Genomic DNA, 17,145 nt, shown 5'->3' with positions numbered 1-17,145 from the left:
TAAAATCAAGGCTTTTCTGTTCAAAGCAACGGACTGCAGTTATTAGATGAAGAGAAGAAAGTAGGCTAGCCCTAAAAAATGTAATTCTGAGTACTGGTGCAAGATAATAGTAGAAGAGCCAACAAATAAATAAGTCAAAAAAAACATTTATTTCGTAATATCCATTCGCAATAACATTGATACAAACTCGATATATATAATATTTCATAGATTAACATTATTATAAAAATAATAATAAAATAATAATAATAGTAATAATCTTCCACAACCGAAACGGTTATCGCGCATTCATCGTTTACACAGTGTGAGTAATAAATGTTTATCTTTACCTTTGTTAGATACAACATACTTTATATAGTATTCGCTTCGCAACTCGCGGATTCTCAACAATACATGGTATTGTGCTTCCGAGAGGAGATTACCATATACATGTGCACACATGACACACATATGTATATATTAAAATCTTGTAGATTATTTGTTAGATAGACAATGAATACAAAATTGTCGGAAAAGCTGAAGTCCTTGAAATTTGATATAAAATTTTATCGTAAAATAATATAATAAATTTATAATCACATGTATCGATTAACAAATTAATTATTGATTTCTTCTTCATTTATTTGTGAAAAATATTGCGGTACGTTTTGCTGCGCAAGTAAAAACATCTGACATGAGAATATTAATTTAAATCCATTGGACTCTTCCCTATGTTTTGGGAGAGTTCAATTAAATTGAACTAATATATATATCGATTAATTCGCAGCTCTTACGTGCGCGTGTCAAGTAATCGATAGTCCAATAAGTTAAAATATATAATTCTTCAATATGAGACGGGAAACAACGATATAAGAAGTCGGTTAAGTCTTAATTAGTTCTCGTACAATTTGTACGATATACTCATCTTGTTTCGGTTTACCGAAATGTTTCGCATGCGTACATATATACGTATATATTATGTACTGTTTTAATACGAATTATATCGCCGGGTGATATATACGTGTGTATATATATATATGTCTATATATATATATATATATATATATATATATATGTATATATATACACATATACATATATATATATATATATATATATATATATATATATATATATATATGCATGTATAAGGCTTCCCATAAATTCACAGCCGCTAATGTGAACGATCAGCGTTCGCGACATCGTCTCGAAAAATTTTCTCATAAGCAATGAAGTTCGTCGAATCAGATGTGTCTAGTTATACAAAAGATGTATATAACTATATCAATAATATAAAAATTGTAAAAATCTTATCAAGAACCTCAGTAGACTTGACCTCAGTAGACGAACGCGCGTAAAGTCGATGCACTTATAAAAATATAATTGGGATCTTTTTCCTTTCTTGTCAAGAAACAAACATTGATGAGAAAACAGCGCGAGACGATTCCGCGAGTGCAATCGAAAAGATAGAAGTCGATCGGCTCAATGTGAGACGATGATCACCGACGCGAGTTCATTACGATTAAAACGACGGATTAAAATACAGATTTTCTCTCTCTTTCTCTCTCACCACCTACACCCCGAATATTGTAACAACACTCGCGCTGTAATGCCCTGCTGACGTGAAACTCGCTTGTAAAAAAATGCGCGATCATTCAACTCTCGTTAATCATTCTTAAATAACGCGAAAATCTACGAGGACATATCAGGATATTCCTCTAGACTTTCACGTTACGCGGATTATTTATCATCGCGTTCTCCGTCCGCGAAATGCTGGCCCACAACGACTAGCAGGACGAAAACGCGTCCAATCTTTAAAAAATTCGAAAATTTCAGATATGTTAGAATTTCCAAAAATTGATCACTTCTTTTAAATCACTCGACTGATTGGCATCTTTGATGCAACTCTCTACGCGATGGTCAAGATTACCATGTACTTTATATAGTATTAAGATCTCTCTACAATCTACGAGATGTCCACAGAAATCGAAGAGAGAACATTACAGTTAGTAGTGAAATTAGTTTTCCAATTGGACGCTGCAGATTGAACGTGTCGACAATTTATAAATACACTTCTCGAGACTTTCATTAATTCTAGTTTTTAGGAAACATCGCCAAAATTGCGGCGCAAATCTGCTGAGGGTCGGTCTCATGCGGATGGATCGCCATGGCAGCCTGCACTTGCTCCTCGGGAAAGATATTGGCGAGATGGTAGTGCAGACGACGCCGAGCGTCCTGGGCTTGTGTGCCCCAAGGCACGTGTAAGCTTGCGGACGGCGGTGACGGTAATAGATTCAATTGGGGGTCCGAGGTACCTAGCCTTTGCACCCGCGACGGCGGTGGTACCAGGGCTGCGCCGCACGGCGGCCACGCTCTGTACGAGTCCGGAGCGGAGGCGATGCGTGTCACGTGCTGGTGATGATGTTGAAGTCGTTCGGTATGGTCCCAACTAGGTGCAAAAAAATTCCCCGATAATTTATTCAGTTCACTTTGATTTTTCGAATTCATTTTGACTCTTTAAGAGTCATAATTATAATATGAGACGTTTTGATTGTTATATTTTCAATTTTTAAAAAATCTCGAATTGATATACTTGTAAATTAGTTACGATTAAATTATTGGGAATTAGATAATTAAAACTACAGAACCCGTTTAGTTAATTCTAAAATAAATTAAGTTATACTAGAGATCAAATAAAAATGCGTGTCTTGCTAATATTGTGTTACAAATCGGCAAAGATGTTCGTCGGACTTGCCTCATAGCAGTAACTGGATACGACGACTCGTTGCTGGCGTGTCTCGTTAACGGCCGATGTTGCATACTAGAGCGCGAGGGATTAATAACTGGCTGTTGCTGTTGCTGCTGTTGCGGCGGTTGGCTTGCTTGCTGTTGCTGATGGTATCGTCTGAGCTGATAAAGACGTGGGTCGCATGCAGGGTTTAAAGTCAGCTGTCGCTGCAATTTGCGATGCATATTCGCCGGTTCTGGCTCGGGATTGCTCACTCTCGACGCAGCCCAGCCCATTGCGGAGGGATAAGCTATAACAATTAGTAAAATTAACAATACTAATATATTTGACGATTGAAAGAAGAAATGACGATTGAAAGAAGAATGGAAGAAAGAAAATAATTTCTCAATTTTCTTGAATATGTACTTTTGATTTTCGTGAAAAACTACTTGTAAATTATTTATAAATTATTTATTCTATTTCATGTTATTCTATCTGTTACCTTGAGGACTCTGGGCAGGGGGCATTTGTTGGCTATACATGGCGGGACTAGTTGTGGACAAGTCAGACGTAACGTTCTCTACGGATCGACTCTTCGGCACGGACGACAAGGTTTGAACGACGCTCGGCGGCACCGACGACCTGGTCTTACAGAGCGGCGGGTGCTGCGGAGAGACGGACGTTGTGGATGGCAGCGGCAGGCTCAGACTGGGCCCACGGGCTTGCAGGTGACGCTGGGCGTGTTCCACCAGTCGCTCTGTCACGGACTTATGTGGGTGTGGTCCTCTCTCTGGATGTCGGAACTTGCACTTGTTGCCGTACGTGCATTTCTGCGAATTCAACACGACTTAACACCAATATGAAAAATAAAAGAAAAATTATGTCTTAGGAATTTGAAAAAATCAAAAATGAATTGTTAACATTTTAACTGCACGCAAACTTCATTCTACCCGCAGTTTAATTTGATTAATTTAAAAAAGAAAAAAATCTTAGAAGATTGAAGATATCGATTTCGAAAATTTAGTAGTTTAACAAAAAAGAAGAATTTAAATTGCAATCGTCAGTCTAGATAATCTGAAAAATGTAAGGACTTTAAATTCATAAGTAGAATCAAAACTGTAAAAAATGTAACCTTGGCGTAAGGACACGGCGGCGCCGGGTCGACCTTCCTCGGCGCGATCCTGAGGAAATTTTCTAACGTAGGGCCGCTCCTGCCGAGCGGATCATCCGGCGGCATGAATCGGTCGTTCACGAAGCTATACATCAGGATCCTTTCCTCGACGACCCTCCTGAACTCGGGATTCTCCTGCGCCAAGTCCCGGTAGTTATCGTTGCTAACGACGATGCCGTCGACCTCTGCGGCGAGCCTCAGGATGTATCGGTCGTCGTAGCACACCATGCGCTTCCCACCTACCAATCTGCGGATAACATGTTCTCTCTCTCAGAAATAGACCGGAACAGAGGGATCTTCAACGACCTTGTGCCGTGGCAACAATCAAGGAAATTATATTACAGTAGCATAATTATAAATGATCACATTGCGAATAATTTGCGTGATGTCAAAGTGCAATCATTATAAAAATTAGACTTAACTTGACTTTTCTCCGAATTTTTTAAACTTGTTGCGCTTAAAATTAATACATGTGTCGATTTGTATTGTCTATCGTTGCAGTAGATTATCGCGTTTACAGATTCAACGACACTTTAATTATGCATTTGTTGATTTATTCGTTCACAAATCAGAATAATATTTCGCGAATCGCTCTGTCAAATGATGATTCACTTTTGTTTCTGGAAAAAGGATAACCGAGGGAAGCGGTGGCATAAAGAAGAAAAAGAAGAAAGGAAGAAGGAGAGATCCTTGAGACGATTTAAGTTCGCGCGGATAGATCAACGTGGGGCCGGTTATTCCAGCTCTGGATAATATTAGCCAGTGGCAAAGCAAGTCCAGGTGCTGGAACGAGGGACATCTTTCGCCTCTCCGTGTCCACTGAGACCTCGAATCTCAGTCTTAAATCTTGGTTTTTTTATCGCACACGTCCGTAATTTCTTGTTTACAGGTATTCTTAATTTATCGCTCAAACGTATTGTATTTTTACGCTTATATGACTGTATCTTTTGCGCAGCTTCTCCACGTGATATTATCATAACTGCTTCGAATATCCGACAAACAATGTATCAACGTTGAAACAGAAGAATAGCGTCTCTAGTTTTCGCACACACGTGAACAAGTTTAATACGACGACATCGTCGAGAGAGCCGGTGTAGCATTTACGTATGTACCGGTTTCGAGGTAGAGCCTCCAAATTGAAACGAATCTCAACACAATACCAACCTGGAAGGCGTGAAGACCAGCAGACGATCCCTCTCAAGCTCACCCAAGATTTCTTGATCGGCGACCGGATTGTCGGGCCTGGAGGCCTCCTTCCGCCACTTGGGCACGAAGACGGTGATCTCCTTGTGGCCTCTGGCGCGGAACCAATCCACGCAGATCTTGATGCCGCGGCAAGAGAAGACCTCTTTGTTGCCGTGGCTCATGGCGACGTTGCTGCCGTCGATGACGACGGGCCTCAGGCCCGCCGACGAGGTCGTGTTCATCGTCATCGCCGTCGTCAAGATCGACCCTCCGCCCTCGTCGGTACCCATCTCGGTATCCAACAGTCCATCAGGCTCCTCCGGACTATCGCTGAGTCTTGGCGAGCAAGTAGCTCCGAGTTTAATCAGCTCGGCCAGCAGCTCGTTCTGACCAGGATCTGGGCCCAGCTTCTGTAAGGCCGCCTGCACGAGCTTCTCGGTGTAGCCCAGTTTCAGCGCGAACTCCACGCGAGCGGTGTAACCTAGACAGAAGTTTTTCTTTCAGGATGCACGATTTTGCATAAACGTCTCGCTTGAAGAAATGCGATGGATATGTGTTTCTAAGATTTCGATAAGAAACCTATAAGAATAGGAGTCGATAAGAGAATCGACTGCATCTCAATGTAATCGATCTTCCTTGCAGCTATACGCATTTCGAAGACCGATCGTTTTGAGAAGGAAAAGTCCAGCGTGCAAGAAACTTTTAATCTGCAGAGATCTAAAAGATCCTCGCGTGATATATCTGCTAAGAATCAAAGAGCACTAAGCGAATCAAGCGGCAGTTAATACCTGGACTCTGCGTGGGCGAAGGTCCTTGGATGGTGACGTACTCGGCGAATTCCGCCGCCAGGGTGTCAGACGCGGTGCGGGACACGTCCGGGTGCGCCACAGAGGACACCTGCGACTCCGAGCGCGGACGGGGCACCGTCGCCGTCGCGGTCGTCGCCGCCGTCGACGTAGTCGAGTCCTCAGCCTCGTAATCGCTGTCGTACGAGGAGTCCTCGGCGTCTGGCACGCTGCCCGCCCCCAGCACTGTGCAGTCCACGTATCTCTGTGAAATACGAACGTGATGAAGTTGCTTATTGTACATCAATTCCGGTGCATTCGAAAGATTTTTGCGTTCAGCTGACAAATCATGAAGTGCGTGAGAAAAATTTCTAATTGAAATTGAAACGTCTGTCCAAAGGAGACGTCCAAATTTTGCCGCTGACGCCACTGACGAAGGAAATACGAGGAACTTGCGGATCTCCTTCGGGGCTGATGCGTTGGCATCAGTCTTGTGCGCACTGCTGATTTTATCTGATGCACAGGAAGGAGGAACGAGAAGCGGGAACGGGCGCGCGCGTACGAAAGCGCAGCAGCCGGTAAATGAGAATTTCGCTGATCTAAGATTGCACGTAAGGGCGGGATCGATGAGTAACAGAAACTAATGAGAGGCAAGTGTATTCAATCCAATCGTCTCAACGGGACTTCACGAAACTATTTTGCGACAGGCAAACAAATTTAACATCTTTTTGGCTGCTAATATCTTTTTTCCGTCAAAGATTCTTTCTCCAGAGTTATTCGTCCCTGGCTACGCGTGTAGCATAGTGGATTGCAGAACGGTTAAATGAAGTCGGGAGCTCAACAAACTATGAAAATTGAAAGTCATTATGAGTACGCAAAATAATAATATAATTGCCTAATAATATAATTGTGAACATTAAATGATAATAAATGATAATAATACTAATATAATAATTAGTCGTAATAATAATTAATAATACAATTACTGGGGAAGGCCGTGAGTAGTGACTCTTAATTTTGAAAGTCATCAATGTGCCTAAACCATTTTGCTATACCCATTGTACGTGCACGCACGCATGCACGCGCGTCGTCATTTTTCTGAACGCATCCGCGTGGGCAGGTACCTCCATCTCGCGCTATTGCGGCGACCGCCTTGTTATTATGCCGGTGATATATCGCCGGATGTGCCTGAATATATATATTCAGATTTCTTCCCGATACAATGCGTGTACGTTCCCCGTATCCTCTCTTCATGGTCAAAATATTCCAACAATTGTAAAAAATCAGAAACGCGCGACAACAACTAAAAAAAAATGTCGTCGAGAGGTGTAACTTTATCCGCGTCACTTTACGAGAAATATGTTGCTCCCTACCCGCATATTTTCTTTTGCAACGTCGCTCGATGTTGCATGACAATTTTGCCGGAGTCTATCAGTCCTGGAAATAGATATCGACACTTGGGAGCACCGGTATCGATATGTTAATACCTTCACTTTAGAGAGCTTGCCTCTCGCGGTGTGCCTAGGTGCCAATAAACGCGGAACAACGCGGAAACGAGCGATTTGCGAGTTGCTGCAGCGGGCAATACGCGCCGACAAGCAAATAACAACCGATCCGTATTCCACTTGACGGCACTATTTCTCTCATCGTGCGCTTACGTTCCGTTACTTAACCGAGTCCTCGTTACTCTTTATGTGCCGTCTAACCCGCCATTATCCATTTTTCCCAGCGCCGATTGTTTAACTTGGCTGTAACCCGATTGGTACACGTATCCGTTTCCAGCACGGACACCGGAGAAAATCATTACGGGTATGTTGGAAGAGGCGGATTTTTCTCCAGCCGATAAATTATCGCAGATGTCGTCGGTTTCGCCGGGGGAAGCCAGATTTCACGCGAGATCTCGCCGGCAGATCGGAGATGGCTGATAGAATTTCGAATGCCACTCTTTTGTAAAGTACGAAACTGAAAAACACGTCGATTTAATTAAATACACACAATACCAATTCAATTATATAAAAATATATTAAAAATTGAGGCACTACACGATAACAGAAGCCGGCTTTTATCGCGTGCAAAAGTCAACTTTAAGTCCGTCTAAAACAATTCCACGATCACCTTCTTGTTCTTCGAGATATTCTGTGTTATTTCCCCGACGTCTATCCGAGAATACGTTTTACTTGCCGATTATACTTTTTCTGAACGCGGTATAACATCGCGGCTAAAAATACTCGGCGAGAGAGCCGCGTAAGAAAATTCGCGCGCCGCGACTCGTCTCCGGCTCGAGAAATTATCGTAAATGGGGCATAGCTCTCCCAGGTTGGCGGATGTAACCATTAGCGGAGATCCAGGTGAAAGTAGAAAGACGCGAGACGGAGGGAGAGAGGAGAAAGAGAGAGACACAGACAGACAGACATCACAGCGGTCATCAGGGTCGCTTGTTCCACCGGCACAACGACGTAATGTTACAGGTGCAAAATGACAACGAGGATTTTTGCACCGCACGCGTTTCTTGAGATGAGGAGCCGAAGAGAATTGCATAATAAGAACGGATTTCATGGAAACTCAGAGGCTCAGTGCCCTCGATCTTTAAATAAAAAGTACCTGTTTCTCCTAATTAAAAAATGCACGCGCTGTTACTTCGAAATAAAACGAAATTTAATTCGCAAATATAAAGAGAGATTTCGAGGATCCTCTCCCGGAATATGGCAGAATATTGCAGAATATTCGCAGAGTGGAAAACAGTGACACTGTTTTGCAATAAATAATAACGCAAATTATGAGAAAGAGAAATAAGTGAAAAACCGATCGCACAAAATCACTTATGTAATTAGATTACGTGGTTTTTCCGCGAGTCAAAAATCGACTGCCAAGACAGGGGACACGCAGTCTGCTGTCCGAAAGCCCGGAGATCCGGGAGCCGCTCGAAAATTGGGTATCGCTCGTCGGATTTCGAAACCAAAAGCGAGCCAGCGCGGCGACGGTGCATGGCGTGCCACGATGAATTTCTCGACAACCTTGCATCGTCGCCCACCACTCCCGGATCTAACGTAACGTATCGGGCACACGCCAAGAATTGACGACGACTACGACGACGACATCGTCGTATACGTGGAGTACGCGAACGGGACACGTGAGTGTCCCGGTCGAGTGGTGGAAATCGGGACCTCCCGATCCGATTCTGCCGGATGTCCTTCTCACGCGCGACATCCGGTGAAATCGACGTCTTGGACTAACCATAATCCCGCCTTTTCATCAGAATTTAATTAGATACACGGAGAGAATATTATAGCTTTTTTCATATAAGAAATTCTTTCCTTCTTCTATACAAATTCCATATAAATCCTTCTTCTACATTGAGAGAAACAAATCTAAGAAATAAAAAATATTTTTTCGATGGATACGATAACAACACATTTTTATATGTACTAATATATAAAATATGTTCCAAATAAGAGAATATATATTTTCTTGAAACGTTAACTTTACACAAAAGCAATCATTTAATCTAGTTAAATAAGAAATTTCGATTTCAGTATAGATTATTATTACTCACCGAATAAATATTTTCTAAAATAGAAGGATAGTCAATTACTGCAAGTAATGTCAATCTATTCCTCCATTTCATAGTAATTTGCACTATAAAATTTTCTTCGTGTACGACATTCTTCTTCGCGCTTCAGTCTTCAAAGCTGTGCAACTAGAAATTGCATGGGTAATTGTTCTGACGAGGTAAAATTCGTCGACAGTAAGTCAAAAAATAACACACGCGGTGTCTATTGGCATTCTCAAAGCGCGATTCACCGAAAGTCCTCTTTTTCAATCGGTCACGGCCGAAAAATATTCGCAGCTGAGCACTTCTGTCGACAAAACGAGTCTTTTCGTTTCTCTATTCAGCTGTGTGTGCCCACAATGTTCGACAAAGAACGATTATTTACGAAAGTAAATGCGTTGCGCGCCGCAATTTCCGACATTTCTCGTGAAATTCGATCGCGGCGAATTTATTCGCGAGGATATGCTCGCGTCTCCTCTGTATTTGCGCGTGTATTATTAAAATATTAATGAAGCGCGCCATTTCAATTTACGTTTTTGTGGTCGTGGAATTGCGTCATGGGATTTGCCGAAGACTCCTCTTTGGCCTTCTTCGCGTTTCCCGTGCAGTCGCCGATGTTGAAATTCGTGAGAAAGAGAAAGAAGGAGAGGGAGGACCGGGAAGGTCTTTCATTCACGATTAATCGTTTTGCTCGCAAGCCGACAATAAAGATAGGAGCGCCGGGATCTCCTAGTTAGAAAGTCCGCGAAAAGGCAGATCAACCGGAAGACGCCGATTTTCCAAAGAAAGTTCCGTTGCCGTGCACTTTCTCTCCCGCGCGCTCTGTTAGCACAGCAACATCATCATTCGCTTTGTATACTGAATAATCGCACAGTACGAATACATTATAGTTTCTCTTCATCGTAATTCTTCACAATTTTCTGTCAGTAAAATCTACTTTGCCAAAGAAACAATTTCTCGCTAGAATTTTACTATGTTTCTCTAAGAACATTTCAACAGCGCACATTTCAGTCCTTAAAATATAAATAGCGCAAATGAAAGGACAGTAAATTACTGCATAATACCGATCTATTCCTCGATTGCAAAATTCTTACTACGAAAATCTCATTGTCAATAACTATAAAATGTTCTCCGTGCATTTAATAGGTCGAGGTTTTTGCAACGTTCAGCTCTACCAGAGTTCGCGGATTCCGCTGAGGATCTCTTTCGGGCACCACGACCCAGTGATGATTTTCGTCTCATTGTACCAAGCGAAGAGGCCGCCGCGTGTCTCCCTCTTGGAGAATTCGTTCGAATATTCACCGAAACTGGTTCCACGCTCTTCGCGTGTGGGAGACGCGTTACGGAAAAGGACGGTAAAGGACGGAAGGAGGACGCGGCGGCCCGGTGATACCGGTATCCCGGGGACCACCTAATTTATTCCGATGTCAGCTCGCGCGTGAGTCGTTGTGACGCCAACTACAGGATGTACGCGAAGAAAGATAGGGAGGGAGATCTTGCACAACCTCACGCACACATGCGCATATCGTCACCCTTCGAACTTTATTTTCAGAGTCCCCCGAAATCCTCCGATAATTCTTCTTTTGCTTTATTTTTCTTCTCGATAACTACACGCGCGATTTCTTTTCACGCTGTGTTGTCCCACCTCTCTCAGCAATATTCTCTTGCCTCGCGTGAAACCATCAAGTTACATTCGGCAGGAGTTGTTAACGTTCGTCAATTAATGTCATCGATTAGTTGTACATGTACAGTGAGTGTCATCGCTCTCTGGCGATTAAGGCTCAGTTCCACAATCTCCAGTTGACTTAACAGGCTGGTCATTCCATTGGACCCGACCAATCGCATTTGACATTAAGAAGAGTTAATCAGAATTAATCAATCATTATTGGAATTTAACCGGTAGTTAAAATTAAACGGATGTTGTGAAACTTGGCCTAAATCAACGTGAAGCAGCGTCCTCGCGACTATTCGTATAATCAGGCGCGCTAATCCTCCTTCGAATCGCCGAATGATCGAGACCTGGGAAGATCCCACCTCGTTGAGCGGCCGTTCGGAGATGCAAATTTCGGTTCGACGACACGACATCGTGAAGAGTCCCGGATATCGGCATCTCGTTACCGGAATCGATCCCGCACGACTCTGACCTCGAAGTAGCGTCTTTTGCTACAGGGACGTACGGCGACTCTCCAGAGCCTGAGGCCGATCATTTTTGGACGTCCACCAGCCAGAAGGACGTTCAAACGAATGTTTCCGCTTTAATTTCGAGCGAGAACAAATTTGAAGAAATGAAACCGTTCTCGAAATGAAACGATTCCGTTCTCTCGATCTTCCGAAATACTCGATCTTACAGTTATTATTTCCGATCAAGTAAGAAAAGGGAGTCGCCGGCGGTCGCCAAGTCGGCGTAACGTCTCAACCAACTGCAACTCAACGAACAAAATGTCAGACAAAATGTCAGAAGCAATCATTGTTATCGCCGACTCGTTTCCTCTGCGGCCTGACCGCAACGAAAGTGGAGAATTCCCAGGGATCGTCCTTTTATAGCGAGGCGTTTAATTTCCTTCCTCTCGGGAAGTCCAACCTCGTGGAAATTTACGCACGGCAATTCATATGCAGATTAACAATCCGTCGTGAATATAATTATTATACATGATCAACGAACAATAATTATAATAATTATGTTTGACATACTCGCAAACATTAAGTCATTTACTTCTACAGAGAAGAGAATAGCAGAAAATTTATTTGTGGGACATAAAGTTTGCTTCTGTAAAATAAAGAGAGTTTCTTCCTGCGCGCGAAAAAAATAAACTTTTATTCTATTGGAAATAAATTTTCAAGTATCTCATTCTCAGTGTATACGATGTATTGAATAATCCTTATCAATATCATATCTCGATTTGTTCTTTCGATATATTTCGAATCGTTCCCGCTTTTTTTGCACGACGCGTCACTGAGTAAAGCGCGACAGAAAAACTCGCGCATTGATATTTATACTCGAAAAGAAAAAGTGCTTGAAAATTTATTCTTGAGATAGAGGTTTCTATCAGCAGAAGTGAACTTTTTATTTCGCAGAAATAGACTTTATATCCCACAAATAAGTGTTGAGGTATTTTTGTCTCGGTATGTATGAAAATATGAGTCACTCTCGCGCGCATTGAGAATCTCAATTGATGCTAGAGCGTGTCCGTTTTACGGACACGATTGGTGTTTCCCAGCGCACGCTCATCCTCGCGAAGGTGTGGTGCGAGATTCAACCGGATTCGACACACTTCCAAGCACGAGCAGGCTCCGTGGACGGCGGCGGGCCGAGTTTCGAGTGATTAATGCGACCCGATCGGCGGCTGTCCACTTTGCTGTGCTCTCTCGCGATTGCGTGAAAGGCCAGAACGTCAAGTATCCCAACCCGGAAGCGAGCCTTCGAGAACGCGCGCGCGCCCCGCCTTCACCGAATACACGATCATATTCCGTTCGGTCGTTCGCGGGCGTTCCTCTCCGTGTCTCCGTTTCGAGCGAAAGAAGCCAGGATGTCCCGGGAAATCCTCTGGGGGGGGACTCTTTCTTTTTTTCATTTCCTCCCCCAAAATTCCAAGCCGAGTCGTAAACTTCTTCCCGCCAATTTCTAACGTCTAACGACTCTCTAATGGACGTCACACGATGACGCTTAACATCAGAACTATCAAGAGAGTCAAAACGTTTGCGATTTCTTACAAAAAATATTTTAAATTTATAATGCGTATTATATTTCTAAGTTACTTGAAAAAAATTATAAAATGAACTTTTGCTACTTTTTCTTTTGAAAAATCTGTCACGTGTCGACAGAGATAGGTCGTTAATCGTCGGCAGTTTCTGTGGTAAAATCACTTGACAACGTTTTTCGCGGTCAATTGTCTCTGTTGAGATCTCTGTTGAGATTTAGCTCGCAACGAGTCGCTCACTTCGCGCCGATGCCTTGACATTTTTGTCGAAAAAAAATTGATTTCGGATTCGTCGGCGCAGCCACGGTGGGGAACACGTCCGGTGAGATCTTGGGACGTCCTGGACGTCGCCTCGTGTCGTCGTCGTTACAATTCACGGTCGCGCCGAGGTTCTCGACGCTGTTTCGTCGTTGTTTTAGCGAAATCCGTGCCGACTGTTTACATCGGCAGGCGGGATGACGTGCGACGCTCACGAGGAAAATTAACAACTCATCTCCCCCCTCTTCATTCGTTCGCCAACTCTCCCCCAACGGTTTATCGGCGATATCGGACGGCCAATTAGCGGTCGAGTGACGACTAGACGTAAACCGGATGACAGCTAATCGCGCGCGCGGATAATTATAGTCGCGTTTAACGTCAGTCCGATTACGACAAGTAACATCACGCCATGAGATGCGCGATAACGCGCGCGCGTGTGTCGAAATTCGGTATCGTATCCGGGGTACGATGACGATAGCCTCTCCTCGCGTGCGACTAGGTCAGGGGAACGACTAGGCTGATTGAAGTCTTTGGCAGAAGAAAGTCGAGACGTTCAATTCTTGCTTTTCTCATTTGCGTTTTGTTTCTTACGGTCCAACGACTGTCTTCCGAAAGATACGGAGCGGCCACTGCAGTATGGCCAACATTGTTGGTAAATAAAGAGTGGCGTGAAAACGTCGAGACAGGTGTCGAGCGATAACTCGGAGCGACACGAAAGCTTCGAGAAAGCCGAGTTCCGCGAACGGTACCGACAAGCCTATGACTTTCCTTCTTCAAGGTGCACACGCTCTGCTCGTGGAGCAACTCCCAAGTGACCGAGACATTTCCCAATCGACGACAATCCTGTCGTTCGACGATCTTCGTGTCGATCGAGGCGAATTCGAAAACAGTCGAAAAGGCGCGCGCGCGGTTCGATTGACAGGTAGATCCGGCACACTCACCTTTCCAGTGACCGTCATCTCGTCCGTGGATCACTGAGCGTAGATCCTTCCCACGTACAAGGGTCTCTCTCTCTCTTTCTTTCTCTCTCTAGTCGAACGGGAGCGGCGGCTTCACTTTTCTCAACAGCCGGTCAAACGACGACAACACATTCCCCGCGCCTACCACCATGCGCGAAACACCAACGGACGAACGACGCACGCACTGACCGCTACGATGATCACGTAGCACACTGTGGAGAAGGCGCGAATATATCACGATGACGCGCTCGACGCGTACGCAGGCGCGAGTGATCGCGAGACGCGACTAATCTCGGCAACGGCCGACGGGTGAATGGAGCGGTCGCGCGACTCCACCGCGCGCGCGACGTGTCGTGCCTTCCCTTCCCCTCCTCTTGCACCCTCCCCCTCCCGCTAACCCACGCCGACAACACGGCCCTTCAACGCCACTGCCGAGCAGAGTGCCGCCCGCTCTCCTCCCCCTTCGCGTGTGACCCGCGATAAACTTCAGCTCGGTTGCTCTCGTGATTGTCGCGGCGGCCACGTGACTCCTGACGCTAGCGCCAGGAGCGTGCGCGGCGGCGCGAGAAAATTTTCAAATTTCATTCGAGTGATCGATTCTCGCAGACCTCGCACTTTCGAGAGAGAGCAAGAGAGAGAAATCGGAAGCGGTTATCCGAATTGCCTGGACGAGCCGAGATTGATGGGAGGATTCTCGTTCTCGTGTGAATTCCTAATTAATAAAAAAATGGAACAAAGTCAGGAAGCCTTTTGAGTTGACGAGAAAAACTGATTTCAAGTCCATATTAATAGCTACTGAAACTCGTCTCGAGTGAGACGACTTGAATTCAGATATAAATGTCACATGTATCGTAATTCAACGGGGAAACTTGGATCTGAATGAAATCTGAGTATCTTACATGAGACAAGTTTCAAGTAACGATTATTAATACAAGTCTAAAGCCCATATTTAATAGTCGTCACTTGAAACTTGTCTCAAAGAGAGAAAGGAAAATTCAATTATGAATGGTTTACGCATGGGTCCTCATTCTGAGCTCCCTTTTACCGGTAAAAGAGAATTCAGGATAAGGATCTCTACTGTGGTCCCAGCAGCCAAAGTGTATCCGACTTTCCCAAGATTTGATCGTTCAGCAACTATGTAATACTGCAACGAACGGTAGCTATCTCGCGTCGATCATGGCGCATGACGAAACGAGCCGATGTCTGCCGACAGGCAACGGTCGGCAAACTTTCCAAGTACACTCGACATCACGACTACCTTAGTTTTCGCCGTAAAGGTATCTTCAGAACACGCACAGGGAACACAACGCGACGTCAAGTGCATGTATGAGCGCGACGATCCGAACAAAATTTATTTGTAATAATTAAAACATAGTTATCATGCGCATCAGCTGTTTCGAGCCGTTTTTTCCGCATAAATTGCAACACGCGGATGCGCCGTTTTTCGGTAACTCTCAACCAGGTGAAGGCGCGAGGAGAGACGCTCGCGATGTCGAATGTACGCGCGCGTCCATTGCCAATCGGCTGCGCGCTTGCACGGCTGTTCGTTCAGGAGGGAAACAGACGGCTTGCGGGGTCTTTGACCGTTTGCCGTGAAGCACCAGGCAGGTGGCAGGTCGGATCACACACATGCACACACCCGTGTGCGCTGCATGCACGCATGCACGCACGCATATATGCACGCAGTCTGTCAGCCGACACGTACAATGACGCGCATTAATAGCTACGATGTTTTACGTTTAGAAATAAAATTTCCTCTTGTCACTTACGCTATTACACTGAGAGGAAAAATCAAAAGTTAGTATTTGAAAAATATTTTTTTATATCAGTACAAGTAAATATGTTATTAGCCACCCTGAAAATAAATATTCGTTATTTCTTAGATATTTTTTCTCTCAGTGTCTCAATATGAATTTTACGCGGAAAAGCAAAAAATCGATTAATCACAGCTTGAAATTTTGCGAGTGTAAAATCAATGCACGTCATTGTACGTCGATTTTCTCAGTCTCTTTTTTCCTCTCTCCCTTGGATGACGACGCGACGATGTCCAACATGGAGGAGGTAGGTAGATGCATGACGTACCGTGGATACACACCCGGATCCGAGGTGTATCGCCTCGGGATTGGCCGCAAGGCGACAAGCACCAGTGCCGTAGCGTCGCGAATTTTGATGGTGACGATCGATATTCGGAGTTGTTCGATTTGCGGAAATATGTTAGCCGTTTGAATCTCCCGCGGTTCTTTATCGAACCTTTGAACAATCCTACCGAATCTTTAACAGTCTTTGAGACCGAGGGGAATTTACAAACGGCTGCAATTGAGAGGATCCAAGTTGCCGGATCTTCTTCTCTCAACTTGAAAGCGATATCAGCTTCTCGGATACAAGATAAGACGTATCAGTTCTCGAGCGGATCTTGCGAGCACGAAGAAATGAATGAAAGCGTCGCGAAGCTAGGAGCTTGGACATTGAACATTGACGGATCCGGACGCGAGGTGATATCGATACGCACGGAGTCAGTTTTCAAGACTGGCGATAAAGAAAGGAGAGAGAAGCAAAGGAGAAAAAAGGAAAAAGAATGTGTCCAATAATCCGAGGCCCGATAATTAGGTCAAGCGGCGTCGTGGCCGATCAAACGGATCCGCTTTTCTCTCACCCGGATTCTTCCTTCGCGATAAGCAATAATCGATGGCCCACATCGACTGGTCTCGCTCGCTGGAGACGCGATCGTTCGTTCTTCCTGGTGGACTCGTTTTATGTATTCGCTTTATATAACCTTCTTCTCCATTCCTCCTTTCTCTCCCTCTCTCTCTCTCTCTCTCTCCCCCCCCCCCC

General features: G+C 44.4%; 1 protein-coding gene across 3 annotated transcripts in view; it reads right to left on the bottom strand.

Annotated features, from left to right (window-relative positions):
• Positions 1-130: 130 nt before the first annotated feature.
• LOC116840462 (probable ribonuclease ZC3H12D) overlaps positions 131-17,145 on the bottom strand; it is a 25,638-nt gene continuing 8,623 nt past the window's right edge. For 2 of the 3 annotated variants that reach the window (XM_032807195.1, XM_032807196.1), the window contains exons 2-7: positions 5,852-6,113; positions 5,043-5,544; positions 3,840-4,125; positions 3,210-3,537; positions 2,735-3,017; positions 131-2,428 (exon numbers count right to left, since the gene is read on the bottom strand). In XM_032807195.1, coding sequence (XP_032663086.1) covers positions 2,074-2,428; positions 2,735-3,017; positions 3,210-3,537; positions 3,840-4,125; positions 5,043-5,544; positions 5,852-6,113 — 2,016 coding nt within the window. In that variant the 3' untranslated portion in view covers positions 131-2,073. Of the gene's footprint in view, positions 2,429-2,734; positions 3,018-3,209; positions 3,538-3,839; positions 4,126-5,042; positions 5,545-5,851; positions 6,114-14,295; positions 14,661-17,145 lie in introns of those variants that run through there. The other variant, XM_032807198.1, reaches the window with a different exon arrangement.

The sequence above is a fragment of the Odontomachus brunneus genome, unplaced genomic scaffold, assembly GCF_010583005.1.
Source record: "Odontomachus brunneus isolate Ranch 3 - 2012 unplaced genomic scaffold, Obru_v1 Obru_scaffold_010, whole genome shotgun sequence".
In the NCBI taxonomy this organism is placed as follows: Eukaryota; Metazoa; Arthropoda; class Insecta; order Hymenoptera; family Formicidae; genus Odontomachus; species Odontomachus brunneus.
Note: the sequence above shows the minus strand (reverse complement) of the source record. Positions and strands in the feature narration are given on the sequence as shown.